The sequence below is a fragment of the Copadichromis virginalis genome, linkage group LG23 (assembly GCF_057382275.1).
Source record: "Copadichromis virginalis isolate Kocher_CV1m ecotype Utaka linkage group LG23, C_Virginalis_male_GT1.1, whole genome shotgun sequence".
NCBI lineage: Eukaryota > Metazoa > Chordata > Actinopteri > Cichliformes > Cichlidae > Copadichromis > Copadichromis virginalis.
In genome coordinates this window covers 36,425,839-36,446,031 of record NC_140639.1, presented here as the reverse complement: position 1 = coordinate 36,446,031, position 20,193 = coordinate 36,425,839, and the positions used below count along the sequence as shown (strand labels likewise).

Sequence of the window (20,193 nt, the reverse complement as noted above, 5' to 3'; positions counted from 1 at the left end):
AACAGTGTCATAGTCGTGCAATATGAGAGGCAACATGTAAACAAGCATGCTTGTTTAGAACCAGTGTGGGGACTTAGAGGTGAGCTTTGCATCTGTTTAAAGCACACTTACGCTGTTGCTGTGCTTTATTTAAACTTTGGGGCTTTGCAGGGTACAGCTTCAGTACCAATACCCTTCACCGCTACTGTCAGTCATTTGATCTGTCACTGTTTTCACCGTCAACTTGTCAGCCAAGACTAAAGCTGTCGATCAGTCAGGACAACGTTGGGGATCGTCAACAAGTTCCAATTTTAGATGTGGTGCCGAGATTTAGAGACGTGCAGGGCGACACAAAAGCCTCATTGATCTAAGGTGGAGATGGAGAGGCTCTCAGCCTGCCTACTTGAATATGCTGAGTGTCAGCATGCAAGACTGAGTTCAGAAGTATGAGTTTGCATACACCTTGATACCACTGAGGCGCATCTACCCATCTGTAGATTTGTATCCTCTACATGCTTCTGGACACAATTTTTCAGTGTCAGTGACACACTAAAGCACAAAAAATACGACCCCCCCCCCAACAATAGTAGCTTTTATACAGATCAATAATATAGTTACATAAGAAAATAATAAGTTAGGTTACACTCTTTGCATTCATACAAACTGTGGATTACATTTAGAACGTGAATGGCCAAGTAAGTGAATCATAAACTCTGTACTTCTGCAAAGTGTTTTGCAAAATGTCTTGTCTTTCTTGCTCCTCACTCACCACTGCTATATGTGGAAGAAGCAGGCAGATGTTTATAAAGCTATACCAGATATTTGTCGTGGGAGTTGGCAGTGACTAAAACCAGCACTGAAAATGATACATTTTTGTCCAGTCATATGGACAGAAGCACAATTCCAAATTAAGTTTAATATTACTCTTGAACTAATCCGTGTATAAACAAGCCACTGTTCTCCAATACACCAGCTTGATTAACTACTGGTTAGTGGCACAAATACCCATGGACCCCAAAAGACCAAACCGAATAAATTGGATGATTTCCCAGCATCATAAAATTTTTGCACATTTGAAAATTTGAAAAAAATGTCTCAAAATACTACAGGCTGTACTGTCAGTAGGTTTGGTTCAGGCACTTAAGTTTAAGTTTCCTTTATGAGATGCACAAAAAACACTCTTCCTCTAATCAGCCTCATCTTTGTAAACCCTGCAATATACTGTATTATTTAAATAGTTCGTCACTGTAGTCTGGTACTGTTAAAAAACTGTAACCCACATAATTTCCTTAGGGATTATTAAAGTGTTCTGATTCTGATTCTTTTAAAATTCATTTCAGTACAATCTCATTTATAGTGTCAGTTTGCACTAGCTGTCATTACAAGATAGAAAAGTAAAAAGACAAGAAACTTCCAAAATTGAACATTAAAACACAGAACAGAGAGACAAAAACGTAACAACAACGCAGGGCAGCAGGATAACCTGAAACAAGAAATATAACCATAAACAGAACCCACAGCTGAACTAAAACTAAGACGAATATACACTTAACCCTTTAAGACCTACCATAGAACCAAGGCCGCCAGAGCTTACTTTATATTTTTACATGCTGTAGTGCCATTTTTGGGAGCATTTCAAGTTGCTATACATCAACACAACTGTTATAGCCCATATTTTAATATTATGTATGCATTAAGTCCATAGTAACTACATAAAAAAATTTAAAATCATTTTTGTTTTGTTTTTTATATATATTTCTACTTGGAGAAATTCAAGAGGTTTACCCCTCGAAACTTTAAATACAAAACGTTGCAAAAAATAGTTTACAATAACAGGAAATTTATTTTGAGTGTCTTCATAGTTTTATTTTTGAGATACACCATTTTTTATATACTGCAGGAAAAACGAAAAACAATCCTATGATGCAAATTTGCAAAGAAAACAGCATGTGCATCAAAATAAACTATTTTAAGCAGTGCAATTTGAGTTCTAAGCATCCCAGAAACTATTCAGAAACACAACACACTAACTACACAAGACAACACATGAACTACACACTCCGAACACGCTAAACGTCACAAATCTCTCACATCTCAAAACTTGCTCTCTCTCTCTCACGCTCTCTCTCGCCGTCACTCCTAAAACTTCCCCGTCTTCCTAAACAACCAAATGTCATGTTGTCATATCTTTTTTTTTTTTTGATTGGTCGACATGGTGCATTTTTCCACCAACACCAACGGGCTGCTTTTGTTTTGTTTTTTTATTTTCATAAGCAGAGAGTGCTTGCTAGCGCTGTCCTTAGACAGTAAACGTGAAGAAACTATTGAGGAAAAAACACTTGGATATATTGTTTATCATGACTCTGGTTTTACGTGGCCCATCAACACAATTTAAAAACTGGTATATATCAGCTTGTTGCTTTGTCATCTTGAAGTGGTCATGTGATTGGCTTACCACGACTAATTTATTGTTCCTCAGTCAAACAGCAGCACTCATGCGATTGTTTTGCCCCCTAGCTCCAGGTGTTGTTCCAAAAAGTGATAGTCTGCCAGAAAGTGATTGCCTCCTTGGGAGCGCGTGCAGCTGCTTAATATGGAGCCCCTCTGATGACATCGTCCAAAAAATAAATATATTGTGGCCACAAAATACTACTTCGTCAGCACGAAATGGGTATAACATGCCCACGAAATACTTATTTGTGCCCACGAAATACTATTTTGAGGGCACGAAATAGGTATAACGTGCGCACGAAATGCTAATTTGTGCCCACGAAACACTTGACCGATAACCGTGATCCTTCCCAGGCCCTTGCAGTTGGTTAACAATAAAATCTATCCCAGCGTCCAGGTCCTACTTACGTCTGTAAAGCAACTGGGCTCTCAATGTCCTGTTTAAATGTCTCTCTGTAATAATGGTTCCTTGCATTGCAGGCTTTTCAAAATGCATTTGTAGCTCATCCCCAGCCCAAAATAAAACTCAATCATACTGTCTTTGTCCATGGTGTATAGGTTTAGCCTACTCTTATGCTTATATCTCTACGCAGCTCTCCAGGAATTGTATCAATATGATGTACGCACGTTATCTATTTTGTTGCCACAAATACGTAATTCCTTGCCACGTTATACCCAATTTGTGCGCACGTTATACCTATTTCGTGCCCTTGAAATAGTATTTCCATCCATCCATCCATTCGCTTCCGCTTATCCTTTTCAGGGTCGCGGGAGGCGCTGGAGCCTATCCCAGCTGTCATAGGGCGAGACTTGCGACCTGGACAGGTCGCAAGTCTGTCGCAGGGCCAACACACAGGGACAGACAACCATTCACACTCACATTCACTCGCACATTCACACCTAGTGGCAATTTGGATTATCCAATTAAACTATCCCCACAAGCTGCATGTCTTTGGACGGTGGGAGGAAGCCGGAGTACCCGGAGAGAACCCACGCAAACACAGGGAGAACATGCAAACTCCACACAGAAAGACCCCGGGCTGATGGTGGAATTGAACTCAGGACCTTCTTGCTGTGCGGCAACAGTGCTAACCACCGTGCATAGTATTTCGTGGCCACACATAAGTATTTCGTGGGCACGTTATACTATTTCGAAGGCACGAAGTAGTATTTTGTGGCCACAATTTATTTATTTTTTGGACCATGTCATCAGAGGGGCTCTGTAGCTTAAAGCTGTAGCGCCCAGATTACTTACGTAGACAGCTACTTCCATGCAACTGGTATAAAATGCGGTAAGCTGAAGACAGCTGAAGACAGCTCGTTAGTAACGGTAAAGGCGTTGTAATGATAGAAACAGTAATTAGTTAGATTACTCGTTACTGAAAAAAGTAACGCCGTTACTTGTAACGCCGTTATTCCCATCACTGATTAGCAGTAAAATCAAAGCACTGCTCCACCTAAATTCAACTTGACAGAGCAGCTAGCATGGATGAAAAATCTTTTGCTGAGAGAGCTGGGAGCCTTTCAATATTAACTGCACTGGTCAGTAATTTTTATTTAGTATGGAGCACTTGTAAGACCACTATTTTACAGCTAGAACAGTAGCGTCTGCTGCAGGGATGTACTGCTCTTGATTTTCTGGCTCATTTTGAACATATAATTCTTTACATTGCCTTGAAATCTTTAGTTACTGTAGCCATTAGCAAGTCCTGTCTGTAATGTAGCCTCAGACATCTTACTGGATTACTTTACTTTATAGGCTTATCTTTATATGTCACTTTGCATACACAACTTCTGCTTTCTGCTATGGGTTACTATACGGGTTATGGGTAACACATAATAATCAGCAGAATTACTTTGGAGTATTGGAGTTTATAACATCTCAAGTTGTATGAGACTTTTTTGTGTATGAAAGAAAGGTGATTTTTTTCAGGTTTTTTTGCTGTCCTGCTATATATTGCCCATGATTAAATTCTGTAATTTGATAAAGTTTAAATTTCCAACAGGAACACTTAGTAAAATAACCAACCACTCCCACTGATTTTAATCTCATCTGAATACAGCTTGCTTTCTTGTGTGCAGAGCATTTCACCTTTGTGAAATAAAAGTGTCACAGATTCCACGCTCTACTGTAATCCAGTGTTTGAATTTTTAAATTGCGCAGTTTCATTTTAATACTTTAATACTTCAGCAACACTTAAATCTTATTGCAAGCAACTGTAAATCTTACTGCAAGCTCCACGTGTGTGTTCACTGCTATCGGTGGAAGGCAAAGTGCAAGTACCCGCCATACTACTGCTATCACAAAAAAGAAAGCACCACATCTAGCGAGCCCCAAGCTCCCCATTAAAAAAGCTGCCAAGGAGGCAGCCTTATCTGGAAATGAGCAATCTAGTTTTCAAAAGCTGCTTTCTGCCAAATATTTATCTAATAGAACAAATAGGACAAAACATTGCATTAACCATCCTGCAGACTCGGTTCTTTGGATGACAGAGTAGTGTAAGCATGATGCAATTCCAGAGCTATCATGAGTTATAACAAGTCTCATACTGCATCAAAGCTTTATGAAAAAACAAACAAACAGCAACTTTAAAGCTTTGCAAATGAAAAACAAGAAAATACTCACTAATACTAGCATCCTGGGGTGAGTCCATGGCATGATCTGTTGACAGGTCAGTTTGAGCGAGGCTGCTACTCACTCTTTTGGCTGGGTAGGTGTGGATGGCTGGGACTTCCTGGTCAGAGTGACAGAGAGAGACAGAGGACTATCAGAGGAAACACCTTGCTTTTTCAACAGCAAGATGGAGAAGTGACTCTACAGGTCATCAAAACCAGCTGGCATGGCAATGTCATTACACCCTATCACACATACACACACAGACAGAAAAACACATGGTTACATACATACCTCAAATACAGTCAAAGTGACATTTAAGCTCCAGTTAGACCGAGGTACTGACATCTAGTCTCCACATATGCACAACTACACACGGATATCTGAGTGCAACCAGACCCAACCTTGAACACAATTTAAACATTAAGCATTGACTGGAAAGTTAGTGTAAACAGCATTTGGTTGAATTTTAATGGAGCCACTCTCGCTCTAACTGCAAGTGCTTTCACAGGCTGCTATTGATAAGAGGTACACTGGTAAGCAGCATGTCCTTGGTGTACTTGTGCTTGTTTTTCCCCAGGAAGAATTTTGTCAAAACTTAGAAGTCAGCCACTGCAACATGCCTATTCAGTTGCAAATCATCCCCACAGAGAACAAGCACACCTGTGTCTGAGTGTGTGTATCCTTCTCTTTGCAAATGTGCGGGTGTGTTTTTTTTCATTTGCAAATCAAATATATCTCCCACAGCGGTTTTTCGACAGTACCTAGTTGGGCGTCGACACAGAAGGACAATAAACACTCTCAGCTCTACACACGTAAAAACCGTGTGAAACATATACACATGCATGCAAACCTGTGTCTGTCTTGCTTATTCTCATTTCACTGTGCTGAAGGTGTCAACCATAATTTCAGTACATGCAGCAAAGGACAAAACATTGTCCTCAAAAATCTCATTTAGCAAATCCCTGAAAGACATGCATGGCTATTTGCATATTTTCCTTCGGTATCACATACACAGACACACACCATGGGAATACAGGGATGCAAGCATAATCTCCCTCTTTCTGTCACTGCTGTTGTCCCTGGCTTGCTGAAGTAGCACTCACATCAAATAAAGCTCAAATCAGAAAGTGCAGCTCCCCAGTGCTTTAAGTTTGACTGCTGATTTTTATACTCAGTATGTTGTCTACAACACAATGATATTTTGCTCACTGGAAGATGTACTGTGCAACTGTATGCTTTAAAGGCCACTGTGTGAAAAATGTGTGCTGGTGTGATTTCCTTACTGCTGGTTGCAGGAGTGAATGCCACTGAAGGAGCCATTAAACATTTACTTGTCTTGACTATCTGATGGGTTTATTTACTCTTCAATAAACTGTGAATACATATGGTGAGCTGGTGAGAGCACTTAAACATACCAAAGTAAAGCATTCTCTGTCCTTTTATCTTAAATAGTGTACATGTGTAAACAACCAGCTGCGTGTCATACAGCTTCTCACACATCTGTTCTTGTTCCATCTTGTGGCTGGCGTTCGCTATTGTCTCTGGAGGCAGAATTGATGCAGCTTGACAATGGAGTCATTGTAATTTTTTAAGATTCCTCAAGGGTGTATCTCTGTCCCATGCATAATGCCTGGAACTTATCAAGTTGAGAGGCCAGCAGCTTGCAGATAATTGTTTGTACATTCACAATGTAGCTAAACCTCTAGCTTCCACTGGTTCTGCTTCCACTGAGAGTTATCAACTATTACAGTTATGAGCAGTGCTTAGTGTGGAAACATTTATCCTAATGACAGATGAGCTTTCTCTTCCTAACTACGTCAGTCAACATGTGTGATATACAGAGAGTAACGCCTTACTGTAATCTGCTTACTTTTTTCAGGTAACGAGTAAAGTAAGGGATTACTATTGCAAAAACGGTAATTAGATTACCGTTGCTTTCCCGTAGGAACGTTGCGTTACTAAAACCGTGATTTTTTTTTGCGAGAATGTCTCATGACAGTGACGTAAGCAAGTGCGAAGTTCGTGACAACAACTGTGTGCAGATCAACAATGGATCATAAATTGAGTGCAGGAGAGAGTATGAGCGTGCAGTTTTTAAAGCGTGGAAGTACTGACGTTACTTTGAGTTTGATTCCATAAAAAGTGACAAAACAGAATTTATTCCATTTGACAGACTAGTTGCACAATATGTGATCAACAAGACAAGATTTTTAGAATATCAACAAATTAAATCCATAGTAAAAAAGAAATTTAACCTCAGTCAAGTTGAATTACAAACACCACTAAGTGCGGCACATTTTCTTACTCTTAAATCCCCCAAATTATTATCTAAAATATACAGAACACTTTCTAAATTAGATGAATCAATATCCCTTCCTATTGCAAAGTGGGAAGCAGATTTATCAGTCAGCTTAGACCAAAACTTCTGGTCTCAGATTTGCTTAAAAACCTTTAAATTAATTAAAAATCCCAGTCTGCAATTAATACAATACAAAATACTACATAGAGTGCACTATACAGGTCATCGGATGTTCAAGATGGGCTTTACATCTTCCAACAACTGCTCACACTGTCAAGGCAATACACCAGACAATTACATCCACGCTCTTTGGTTCTGTCCACCAGTGCAAAAGTTTTGGCGCGAGATATGTGAAGACTTATCGAAGTGTCTGAAATGTAACATTCCAACCTCCCCCTTAGTGTGTTTACTGGGCAGCTTAGATAATGTCACTTCAGAAAAGAATATAGCCCATATGATTTTCACTGCCCTATGCATAGCCAAGAAAACAGTCCTCATGAACTGGAAAAATAAAAATAATCTTAATTCTAACCAATATAGAAATTATCTATTAGATTACATTAGTCTTGATACAGCCTCTGCCACCACATCAGATCAATTGCTCTGGACTCCTTTTATCAGCTCCATCACCTAGTGGGGGTGGGGGGTCATAATTTGGTCCCACCTTCACTGTTGTGATTGGTGTGGGGGTAGGGACAGGCTTAGGGCGTCGGGGGGTTCCCCGGAGGCATCTTCCTTGGGGGGCTCAACCCGGGGTAGCGGTCATGTCCGGTTGGGGGCTCTGTTGGCTCTCAGGTGACTGTTTCCTCGCGGCTGCGTGCAGCGGGGCTAGGGGAGGGTCTGTGCTGACGGACGTGGGTTACTGACCTGGTAGCCTGGCTGGCCCTGGGTGGTTCCGGGATGGGCGTGAGGTTCTGGGGGCGCTCCGTCTCTGGGCTGGGGCCCGGGCCGGGCCTCGGGGGCTTGGATCCTGGTTGGTGTGTTGCCGGGGTTGTGGGCGGGTGGGTGCATGGGGGCCCGGCCCTGGAGCAGGGTGCCGCCAGTGCGTCGAACCACCTGGGGGGCTCTTCAACTGGTGGGGGAGATGGTCACATCTTGCAGGAGCTTTCCTCTCTTCAGGAACTCTCTCTGCAGGAGGGGGAGATACAGGAGAGGTGGAGGAAGATCTCAGCCTGGGCGTTTACTGTCTTATGTAGTCTGGAAGATGAGTGGATGGTGGGGTGGGTGCAGTTTTCTCTGTGGTGGGGTTGGGTGGACTGTCCCGGGCTCTGTGGGGCCGGGAGGCGCTGCTGCACTGGGCCCCGGTCTGGATGGGCCTGGGCCCCCTTTCCCTGGCGGGTCACGGAGTGTGGGAGTGCCTACTGGGGTCAGCGGGGGAGCTGGCCCCAGGGAGGGGTTACCTGCACCTCCCTTCCTTCCCTCCCCATCTCCAGCTGCCTCTCTCTTCCCGCTCCACCACAACCACCCACACATGCAGGGCCTTGGAGTAGGGGTATGTCACCAGGGTGCAGAGGAGGCTACCCCCCCCCCCCCCCTCTGTCCCCTTCTGGCTGCCTCTGCCTCAATTTTATCCCACAACTTAGACATTCACATTATTCACACTCTCATTACACATACATATAGGATCTTGGGGGTGGGCACAATCACGGAGTCCAAATTACCATCAGGGTGTACACCTCACCCCTGGCGTCGTTGCCCACCTCTCAATTTTAAATACACTTAGACATTGAGGGCTATCAGGAGGGACTATGCGCTTACCTGCTGCTCCTTGGCAGGTAGCTCCATGCCCTCTTGGGTTTTAATTGCACCTTAGAACACACATGCATCAACACTACAATGAGCGAGTGGAGGGAGGTTTGGAGTCTTCTCCCACCCCCATTCTCTGCGGCCTGCTGGAGCGGGAGGGCTAGGTGGAGTTGGCCGTCCGACTGCGGTCTGGAGTGTGGGGCCTCCCTGCTGCTACGGAGTCGGGGTGGTCTGCCTCTCCCCACCGCAGGGAAAAGGGTAACACCACCTGGGTCTGGGTGCAGTTCCCCCCTCCAGGGGCAAGGGTACCTAGACCCGGTTTGTAGAGTACGCTTGGGGAGTGTGATCGTGTGTACAGCGTCTCTCTATGTCTGTCTCCACGTTGGTTGAGTGTGGAGTGAGTGCATATGAGAGCATGAGGGGGGGAATGGATGTTTGTGTCTGTGTGTGCCTGTATGTCTGTGTCTATATGTCAGGTTGGGTATCAGACGCCACCTCTCTGGGGACACCTCAGGCCCTCCAAGGTTTGGAGGCCTATCTCCACCTACCACCACTTCCCCTGCCGGTGGCGGACTCCCTCAGGTGTCGGTGCGTTGGTGGTTCCTTGTGTCTGGGGGTGGGCGTCCAGGTACACACCGGCTCACTCCTTGGCGGCCGCTTATCGGGGCCTGGAGCCTGGGGCTCGCTCGGGCCCCTTCGGGGGTGGGGTGCCCCCGGCCTCTCGGCCTGGGGCTCGGTCACTCAGGCACAGCTGGCGGCCGGCGGAGCTCACGGGCGCGTCACTGCAACTCCCCCTGGCTTCTGCTCCGCGGCTGCTGAGTGAACCCTCATCTGGGACTCTCCTCAGCTCTTACTGGAACAGTGGCGCGGCTGCCCCTCTGTTGGTCTTCCATGGTTTCTTGTGTTCTGGGGGCCTCTGGATGTCTGGAGTTTTGATCTCCTCCATACCTGCTTCACACCCTGGAGGACGGGGCTGTGGCCCCCCCACACTCCCTAGCAGATCGTTACATGGAGAAACCTTTGGAATACAAGCGCGCTGATCCACACAGGTATGCACACGGGTGTTCACTGCTCGTAGACCCAAATTACACCTTTCTTGGCTGCTACTTCGAAGCACATCTGTCCTGCGTGCTGCACAACAACATTGAATATTTAGTATTTACTGCTGTTTACACTTAGCTAGATTAATGCGATGGTGTTGTGTTTAGTATGTTGCTTTGTTTTTTTTTGGTTTTTTTGTCTTTTTTTGCTTGTTTTCTATTCTTCTCTCAACAGGTGATCCAGGAGATTTTTATTTTTTTTCTTCCCCCCTTTCTCACTGTCCCTCTCCCCTTCTGTTTTTCCTTTCCTTCCTCTTTCTTTCTCCCTTTCCTATCTCTCACTCATGTCTGTCCCGTCTGTAACATCTGAAAATAAAATATAATAAATAATAAAAACAAAGATCGACCAAATGGACCAATACAGCAATGCCACGATGATCCATTTGGCAAAGTAAATCCATTGGGTATCCTTGTTGGTCTTCAGACAACAATTCTGATGGCTAAAGAACCAAATGGGACAGGCGAAAAAAAAAAAAAAGTGACAAAAACATTAGTGTCCGTTGTGCGTGGGAAGAAAACTTCTTTTTACAGCGAAAAAAAAACTAAACTTCCAAGCAAGCACCGAGTGCACTATGACATAATGGGAAATTCACAGAGACACTCCCGGATTCTTCCACTTACCACCGCGGCACACCTTCACCAGGGTAAACCTCCGCCTACCCAACGCCTGCTTTACAGGTGAAAATAGAGCAAAAGGACAGCTAGTCTTTGACTTTATTTATTTTCTGCTGTGTTTTACTTGCATCTATTTGAAAGAGTGAGTGTAAAAGGAAAAAATAAATAAATTATGTGCTGGAATGTGCAGAAAATAGGTTTATATATTAAACAAATTTCTTCCAGTCAGAGAATGTTGCATATAATTAAATTTAAAGTTAAAAGATTAAAACTAATAAAACAAGTTTTAAAAAGGGACTTTTCCATTTGATTACATTTTATATGATGGATTATGTAGAAAAAGTAGAATTGGGCTGAAAGATCTATCGCTTTATCACCTATTCAGGTTGTAAATCGTGTTTTTAAAAAGTAACCAAGTAACTAAGTAATTAATTACTTTTGAAAATAAGTAATCAGTAAAGTAACGGGATTACTTTTTTGGGGAAGTAATCAGTAATTAGTTACTGATTACTTTTTTCAAGTAACTTGACCAACACTGGTGATATAAGAAAGTTTTAATAACATATTTAACACATTAGTCATAAAAGCTTTAATGAGGAACTCCTGCCATGTCCAGTTTAATGGACATGGCAGGAGTTCCTGGTGGTGCCAGAGAGTTGGTGATCACTAAATACACCAAGTTTAACTTGCTGTTTTTCTTATATGCCATCTTCCTTTCTACCCCTCAGCTGTAAGAGGTTGGATGGGTGGGCAGCTATTGTGCGCACCCAACTTTGTGAATGTGATAATTCAAGAACGAGGCGAGATAGGATTTTCAAATTGAAACAATAGGTGCATCTACTACCTACTACCAAGGTCAGAGGTCACGTTTTCTGAAAGATTTGCACATGTGAAAACTTATGAAAAAAGTCATCCAAGATTTTCACATTTATACCACATGTGCATCTTTAGGCGACTGAGAAGTAGCACTGGTGACTCATAGTAATTTCAATAATACTTAATCTCACTGTAGATATTAGCAGTTAATTACTCACTGAACACTCAAGCCTTTTAATTCAGTGCAGATTTTTTTCATGAACACATTTGATATGTTTTTAAATCAAGATGTATTTCTCAGCTGGTTAAAAGCCATTTGTTGTACATAGTATTATGACTAAAATCATAACACTAATCATAATTGCAAGACTGTCATTTTTTATGATTTATTAAAAAATATGTTACACATATTGAACATTAAAAATATAACGAAATGTATTTTGAAGTCAGTCTAAATGTAGCCTGCAGACAGTCTGTGATCTGAGCATTTTCTGTTGAAACCTGCTCACAAATTGAGATTCAGTCATTATGCTGTCAACATTACCAAAAGTACGGAGTCTGAAATTCAGAGTCTGACTCTCTGCATACTTTCCACTGAAAATCATCTAAATCAGTCTCAGTGGGTCGACCACTGGACCAACCACCCAAAATTATCATAGACTGTGTAATGGTGCAGCAAACTGTATTTGATTCAAGTCCACTTGCATATCAGGATGGATCCAACATGGAAAAGGATAACAGAGATTCTTTATTTAAAATAGCTCATCCTCCCAAAATTATGCTGAAATTTTTCAAATCTATAAAAGCTGAGGCCTTTCTTTTAACATTTGGCTTTAGTGATAAAACATTACATTCATTAAATACTTGGAAAGCCATTCTGCATTTTTTAGTTCAGTAACTACCAATAGCAGTAACTCAGTAAAAGTGGGTTCTCCTTCCTGCCCTCCTATTTAAGATAAATCTGCTGCCCTCAGGTGAATGTATGGCTATTCACCCTATGCAGCGAGCTTAACATAAGAGGAGATGGTTCCAGGAACGACAGGACACATCGCTTTGTCTTTGTGTCTTTAACTGAAGACCGTTTTTTCCTCTTTTAATTTGTAAGACTGTGAACATACAGTAAAATAATACGTAGCATCAGTATCAACATATTTTGTAAACAAAACAGAAGTTAGCAACATAGCTTTCCTTATGCTTTACATTCACCATTAACATCTTTCCTTATACGTTCAAATAACCTTTTAAGTAACATGAAAGTAACAATCTTACAGAAAATGAAGTTAGACATTGCTTACTTACAGATTATGGCTCAACAAACTCCCCAACGATGTAAACTGGGCTTAAAGTTGTGCAGCTTGTTTTCTGCTCCATGCATTTTCTCACACTGCCCGCGTGAACTTTGCCTGCTGCTTACAACACATCACCAAAGGGGGCAGTGTAGCGCACACCAAACAACCAAAGAAGAAGCCACAAACTGAAGGGGTAATACTGCCCACTATTGGGAAACCTGAGAAATGCGCCAGCCAAAGAAACCCAACAAAGTAACAACCGAGGGGCAGAATACTCCCCGCCTGACATCCATGGAATGTCACCCTCAACTAACATGTAAAAGGCAAGTGACATACAATGAAACAAAGTTTCTGCTTCTAAGTACAATCCTTAGACACCAATAGCACAACCTCACTTATAGGCCTTATGTAGCACTTGTTTTCACCCTTGCGGAAAATCCTCACCTCTATCTTCCTTACAAGCCCATCCTCACTGGGAAAGGTTTTGGTGATAAGTCCAAGTGGCCAGTTGTTCCTATGTTCGAGTGTCTCTCTTAAAAGAACAACATCTCCTGTTTGTAGGTTAGGCTTTACTGTTTTCCATTTGCGGCGGTCCTGAAGTCCTGAGATGTATTCTTTTTTCCATCGTCTCCAGAAGACATCAGCGAGATATTGTACGCGCCTCCATTGAGCTTTGAACAGATCACTGTTTCCAAACTGACCTGGTGGGATTGGTGGGGTCGTAACCTTTTGCGTGAGCAGCATGGCTGGGGTAAGGATGACTGGGTTATCTGGATCTGCAGAAACTGCTGTTAACGGACGAGCATTCACTATTGCAGTGACTTCAGCCATTAAGGTCACTAGTATTTCATGGGTAAGCTTTGCATTCCTGTGTTCTAGGAGCATTGCATCAAGGATTTTGCGTGTGACCCCAATCATTCGCTCCCAGGAGCCAGCCATATGCGACGCATGTGGGGGGTTGAATAGCCATTTGCAGCCAGAGTCTTCAAGAAAGCTGTTTAGTTTGCTGTTGTAGCAGCCCTGTTTGTCTATTTGCAGCTCTTTGCAGGCACCCACAAAATTTGTCCCACAATCGGACCTAAGAAGTTTGACTGCACCTCTGATGGCAAAAAAACGACGCAGGGCATTGATGAATGATGACGTGTCCATTGATTCTATAACTTCAATGTGAATGGCCCGTGTACTCATGCACGTAAATATGACTGCCCATCGCTTTGCATCCGCTTGCCCACCACGCGTTTTTCTGACAGTGACAGACCAGGGACCGAATACATCAAGCCCTACATGTGTGAACGGAGGGTCAGTGGACAGCCTATCCTCTGGTAGCTCAGCCATAATCTGTTCCTGCTGTCTGCCTCTTAGTTTTCGACATGTCACGCAGCTGAATATCATTTTGCTTATTGCTCTTTTTCCTCCCACAATCCAAAAGCCTGCAGCTCTGACTGCTCCTTCAGTAAAATGTCTGCCCTGATGGCATACTTTCACATGGAAGTGTCTTATAATGAGCTGGGCAAGGTGGTGTTTGGCAGGGATGAGGATCGGATTTGTTTCATCTGAAGTCAACTGTGCTCGTCTTAGTCTCCCACCCACTCTGAGGATCCCATTTGTGTCAAGAAATGGGTTCAGTTTGCTAAGTGGGCTTGAACTTTTGAGGGGCATACTCTTTTCAAGCTGTCTTATGTCTTCTGCATAGACTTCTCTTTGGACAGTGCGAATGATAATGATCTTAGCTTGATCGAGCTGCTTTTCAGTTAAATGCTCACTACAGCTGTGCCAGCCCTGACAGGTGCCTTCTATGTTCTGCTTAAAGGACTGAACAATGTGTCGGAGTCTAGATATAGCCTTCAGTAGTACATTCCAACTAGAAAACCTTTCGAATCTGGCACTACTGAGAACATTCTTTGCAAGAGTGGTAACACAAGTAGTTACCTCCTGACGCAGTTCGTTGTCAGTCTCTGGGTCTACAAGATCAAACGACTCTGCCTGAGATTGACCTATTTCTGACTTGGTAAGAAAAGCAGGTCCACTGAGCCATGTGGAGGTAGAAAGCTGCTCAGCAGGTAATGCGCGCGTGGCATGATCAGCCGGATTTAAGTGAGTGGGCACATAATGCCACTGGTGAGCTTGTGTGGATCGCCTGATGCGTTCCACTCTGTTGTGCACGTAGATGTAAAAACGCCTCTTTGTGTTGAAGATGTAACCAAGGACTACTTTGGAGTCTGAATAGAAGCTCACCTGATCAACTGCGACGTCCAGCTCGTCCACGACCAACTCTGCCACCTCGACAGCCAGGACCGCTGCACAGAGCTCAAGTCTGGGTATGGTGATGTCTGGTCTTGGGGCAAGCCGTGCCTTGCCGAGAAGGAAGCCCACTTCATTATGACCATCTCTGTCTGTGAGTTTAAGGTAGGCAACAGCGGCCACTGCCTTGGTAGAGGCATCGCAGAAAACATGGATTTCCTTAGTTACTGCTGCAGAGAGTGGTATTGAGGTGAACATTCTGGGAATCTCAAGTTGTTGTAGATGTTTGAGAGAGTGTTTCCACTGTTGCCACTGTTGTAATTTGTCTTTAGGGAGTTCAGTGTCCCATTCACGAATGTCAGTGGAAATGTCTCTGAGTATGACCCTGCCCTCTACAATGACAGGGACAGCAAAGCCGAGTGGGTCGTACACACTATTAACGACTGACAATACTCCACGCTTGGTAAAGGGCTTCTCATTGACGGTTATCTGGAACCTGAACAAGTCTGTAGACAGGTCCCAGCCCAAGCCCAAGCTTCGCTGCATGGGTGTCTGCCCAAGGTCAAGGCCCTGCATGTCAGCTGCAAGGTCCTCACTTGGAAAAGCGTTTGTGATGGTAGGACAGTTGGATGAGATTTTATGCAGGCGTATGTTACACTGAGCCAGCATCTTCTGAGCCCCACAGAGAATGTTGATGGCCTCATCAGTGGAAGGAAATGATTTTAGTCCATCATCCACATAAAAGTGGCGTTCAATGAACTCTCTTACATCATTGCCGTGTTCTTTTTCTCCCTCCATCGCTGTTCGTTTCAGTCCGTAAATGGCCACTGATGGGGAGGGGCAGTTCCCAAACACGTGGACTCTCATCCTGAATTCCTGTACTTCTCCATCCAGATCATGGTTTTTGAACCACAAGAAGCGAAGGTAGTTGCGGTGGTCTTCTCTGACAACAAAATTGTAAAACATTTGCTCCACGTCGGCCATGACTGCATATGGGTCGGACCTGAAACGCATCAGAACTCCCACAAGAGTATTATTGAGATCTGGCCCTTTTAGTAGCACATCATTGAGAGAAACATTGTTGTATTGCGCACTTGAATCAAAAACCACCCTAATTTTTCCTGGCTTCTGAGGGTGATAAATGCCAAAACTAGGGAGATACCAGCATTCTTGTTCTGGAGCTAAAGCTGGAGCTGGTTCAGCGTGGCCCTTACTGAAAGTTTTGTCTAAAAACTCAATGTAATGTTCTTTCATTTCAGGTTTCTTTTTCAGTGTTTTGCGGAGCGTCATTAAGCGACTGAGGGCTTGGTCCCTATTGTTGGGTAAACGCTGTCTGGGGGAGCGGAATGGGAGTGGAGCTACCCAATTGTTCGCCTCATCTTTAGTAAAGTCTCTGTGCATAATTTCCAGGAATAATGCATCTTCTACTGACAGAGCCGTTTTGTCATCATCTGCTGTTTGCTGGAAAATGTGTCTGCCTACTTCTGCTTGTGTCTTCTCGAATTTAGGACAGCTTTCTGTGTATTTGTCTTTTATATAGATTTTGCTTGCACAGGGGCTAAGGAAGGTAGGGCGCCCGTTATTCAGAATGTCTGTCTTGAAAGAGTTTACTGTGGGTTTGTGGGCACCTGAGAGGCAGACATCGCCTACAACCACCCATCCCAGATCGAGGCGTTGGGCATAAGGTGCACTGTTTGGACCATTTACCTGACTGCGAACCTTGTGAGCTTGGATGATGTCCCGGCCCAAGAGGAGGAGAATGTCCGCGGCTGGGTCCAGAGGAGGGATCTGTGAAACGAGTGCGTGTAGATGAGGGTGAGCTGACACAGCCTCCTTGGTGGGTATCTCATCTCTATTATCTGGAATGTGATCACATTCTGTTAGTGTGGGCAGCACCATGGACACTTCCCCATTTACATCCTGAATAACGAAATTAGTTGCTCTGCGTCCTCCAGCCTCTGACAAACCTGCACATGTTTTCATGGTGTATGGGAGCATAGCGCTTTTTACATTAAACATGTCGAAGAAAGCAGACCTGGCTAAGGATGAGTTGCTTTGATCATCCAACATGGCGTACATCCTCCTTTTCTCTTCAGGATTTGTGCGGGGATACACGTCGACTAAACAAATCTTAGAGCACGATTTGCCTTTCAGAGCTGGGCCACACACCTCTGTGCAAGCAGTTGTGGTTACAGGGCTTGAAGGATCAGACTCCCCGCCGTGGCTTTGAGGCAGGAGGTTAGAGTCCTTGGTTGTCCACAGAGGTGGACCAGCATGCATAGCAGACACATGAGCGTCACTATTACATTCCGAGCATTGGATAATGGCTTTGCAATCGTTAGCTCGGTGACCTGTGGAAGAACAACACTTATAACAAATAGCATGTTCTTTGAGGATGCTTTTCCTTTCATCTAGTGTTTTTGACCTAAAACCCCTGCATTTGGCAAGTGAATGGGGCTTGTGGTGAATAGGACATTGTCTGTCTGGGTTGAGAACTGACGTTCGAGTTGTGACATTTGTTTGACTAATATCTGTTCTGTTCACTGCAACCGCACCTCTGTATTTAGTTGGTTTCAACAATGGCTTATCAGGTTTTGGAGCTACTATGTTTGGACTTTGTAACATAAAGCTAGGATCTGTTTTCATTTCTGCATAATCATTTATAAACTGAACAAAATATGAGAAAGGTGGGTAAACTGCACCGTTGTCCCTTTTGTATTTTGTCCCCTGTTTCACCCAGGACTCCTGGAGTCCGTAGGGGAGCTTTTCCACTATCGGGTTTATCCCCCTTGGGGTGTCCAGAAAGCTAAGGCCGGGTAGATAATTTTCACTTTGTGCATACTCTAACTCCAACAGGAGATCTGCAAGCTCCTGCAATAAGTGAGTGTCCTTATTAGATATTTTTGGAAAAGACTGTAAGCGTTGGAAAAGTGACGCTTCGACTACCTCTGGAGAACCAAAACTTTTGTCCAGGCGTTGCCACAAACGTTGAAGACCTGCGTGTGGGTTGTTCACATGGACCGCCCTGATCCTCAGCGCATGTTGTAGTGACTCCCCGCTGAGCCACTTCGTGAGAAGGTCAAGCTCTTCGCTGAACTTGAGGTTGAGGCCTTCTATGGCGTTGCAGAAAATGGACTTCCAGGACAAGTAAGACTCAGGACGGTTGTCAAAAACCTTGAATCCCGCTGTCAGCAGATCACGGCGTGCTAGATAGGCTGTGAGATCTGAGAGTTCAGTCTTTGGAGGCAATGAAGATTTAGGCTCGGTTGAAATGTCAGTTTTTCTGTTTATAGGAGGGGACTTTGGTTGCTTCTGATTTACAAAGTCAGTGAGATGTTCACCTGGAGAGGAGGCAACTGGTGGTTGACTCTGTCGTAGATGCTGAGCGTCGTTATTACCAACCAGTTGTCCTGTATCAGGCTTTCCGTCTTCATTAACTACCAAGCTGCGGTTAGCGAAGTGAGCGTTCACATAATCTTGAGCGCGTCTGATGGAAGGAGGTGTTTTAGAGGAGACTCCTTGTTCTGTGAGGTCAACGGCGTCATGCTCCTCATCGGCTGCCGCTTCCAGGACATGAGCTGCGGCGAGCGCTGCTTCAGCCTCACCCTCCTTCTTTAGAGCGTTTAGTGTTGCCTCGATGCGTGCCTTCTCAACCTCCATGTCGATCTGGCGTTTGGCGTACTGTGCTCTAGTGCGGGCGGCTTCTGCTTCTGCTCTGGCTCGGGCTGCAGCTTGACTGGCCGATGAACGACGTGAAGAGCGTGAAGAGCGTGAGTGGCACTCTGACCGGACCACCATCTGGGAGAGAGGCGGTGACGCCTCAGGCTGAGACATCTTGGGTGCTTGATAGGTAGATAATCTTCTTACTCTGCTGCCCTCAGGTGAATGTATGGCTATTCACCCTATGCAGCGAGCTTAACATAAGAGGAGATGGTTCCAGGAACGACAGGACACATCGCTTTGTCTTTGTGTCTTTAACTGAAGACCGTTTTTTCCTCTTTTAATTTGTAAGACTGTGAACATACAGTAAAATAATACGTAGCATCAGTATCAACATATTTTGTAAACAAAACAGAAGTTAGCAACATAGCTTTCCTTATGCTTTACATTCACCATTAACATCTTTCCTTATACGTTCAAATAACCTTTTAAGTAACATGAAAGTAACAATCTTACAGAAAATGAAGTTAGACATTGCTTACTTACAGATTATGGCTCAACAAACTCCCCAACGATGTAAACTGGGCTTAAAGTTGTGCAGCTTGTTTTCTGCTCCATGCATTTTCTCACACTGCCCGCGTGAACTTTGCCTGCTGCTTACAACACATCACCAAAGGGGGCAGTGTAGCGCACACCAAACAACCAAAGAAGAAGCCACAAACTGAAGGGGTAATACTGCCCACTATTGGGAAACCTGAGAAATGCGCCAGCCAAAGAAACCCAACAAAGTAACAACCGAGGGGCAGAATAATAAATATCAAGGTCTGTCACATGTTCATATTCCTAGATCCACTGGATTCAAACGGAGGGTTTGCTCTTTACTTACCTGTTGCCATGGTGAATCCTAGTATTGGACTCTGATGGAGATGGCTTTCTTTCCTTACTCATGTATCTGCTTGAACTAACCCTGATCACCTTTTTGGAATTGAAAAGTCAGTTGTTGACCTCAGAGTTAATGAACTCTTTTAAACAGAATATTGATTACAGCCAAGCCGATATGGTCTTTGACTTGGCCCGTCCAAAACCTTCTGTTTTTCCCCCCTGAAAAAGTTATTTGTTGAGTGTGTTTTCATTCTTTGCTGTATGATCAAGTTGTTCTCAAATATTTTGAATGTACTTCTCTTTAATGTAGCAGAAGACAGAAGACAAAATGATTGCATTAGGCTTCTATATTCATTCTGCTAAGACAGTCATAAATTACATCATCAATAAAAATGATTTAGTCTGTTCCAAAAAGGTGAATGGACTGGTTCTTATATAGTACTCTTCTACTCTATCTGACCAGTCAAAGCACTTTATACAACTTGTCTCATTCATCCA

At 43.7% G+C, this 20,193-nt stretch overlaps 1 protein-coding gene across 2 annotated transcripts in view; it reads right to left on the bottom strand.

The window, feature by feature from the left end:
• xirp2a (xin actin binding repeat containing 2a) overlaps positions 1-20,193 on the bottom strand; it is a 91,917-nt gene that overhangs the window by 46,533 nt on the left and 25,191 nt on the right. For both annotated transcript variants that reach the window (XM_085447628.1, XM_085447631.1), the window contains exon 2: positions 5,057-5,165. In XM_085447628.1, coding sequence (XP_085303754.1) covers positions 5,057-5,165 — 109 coding nt within the window. The remainder of the gene's footprint in view (positions 1-5,056; positions 5,166-20,193) is intronic.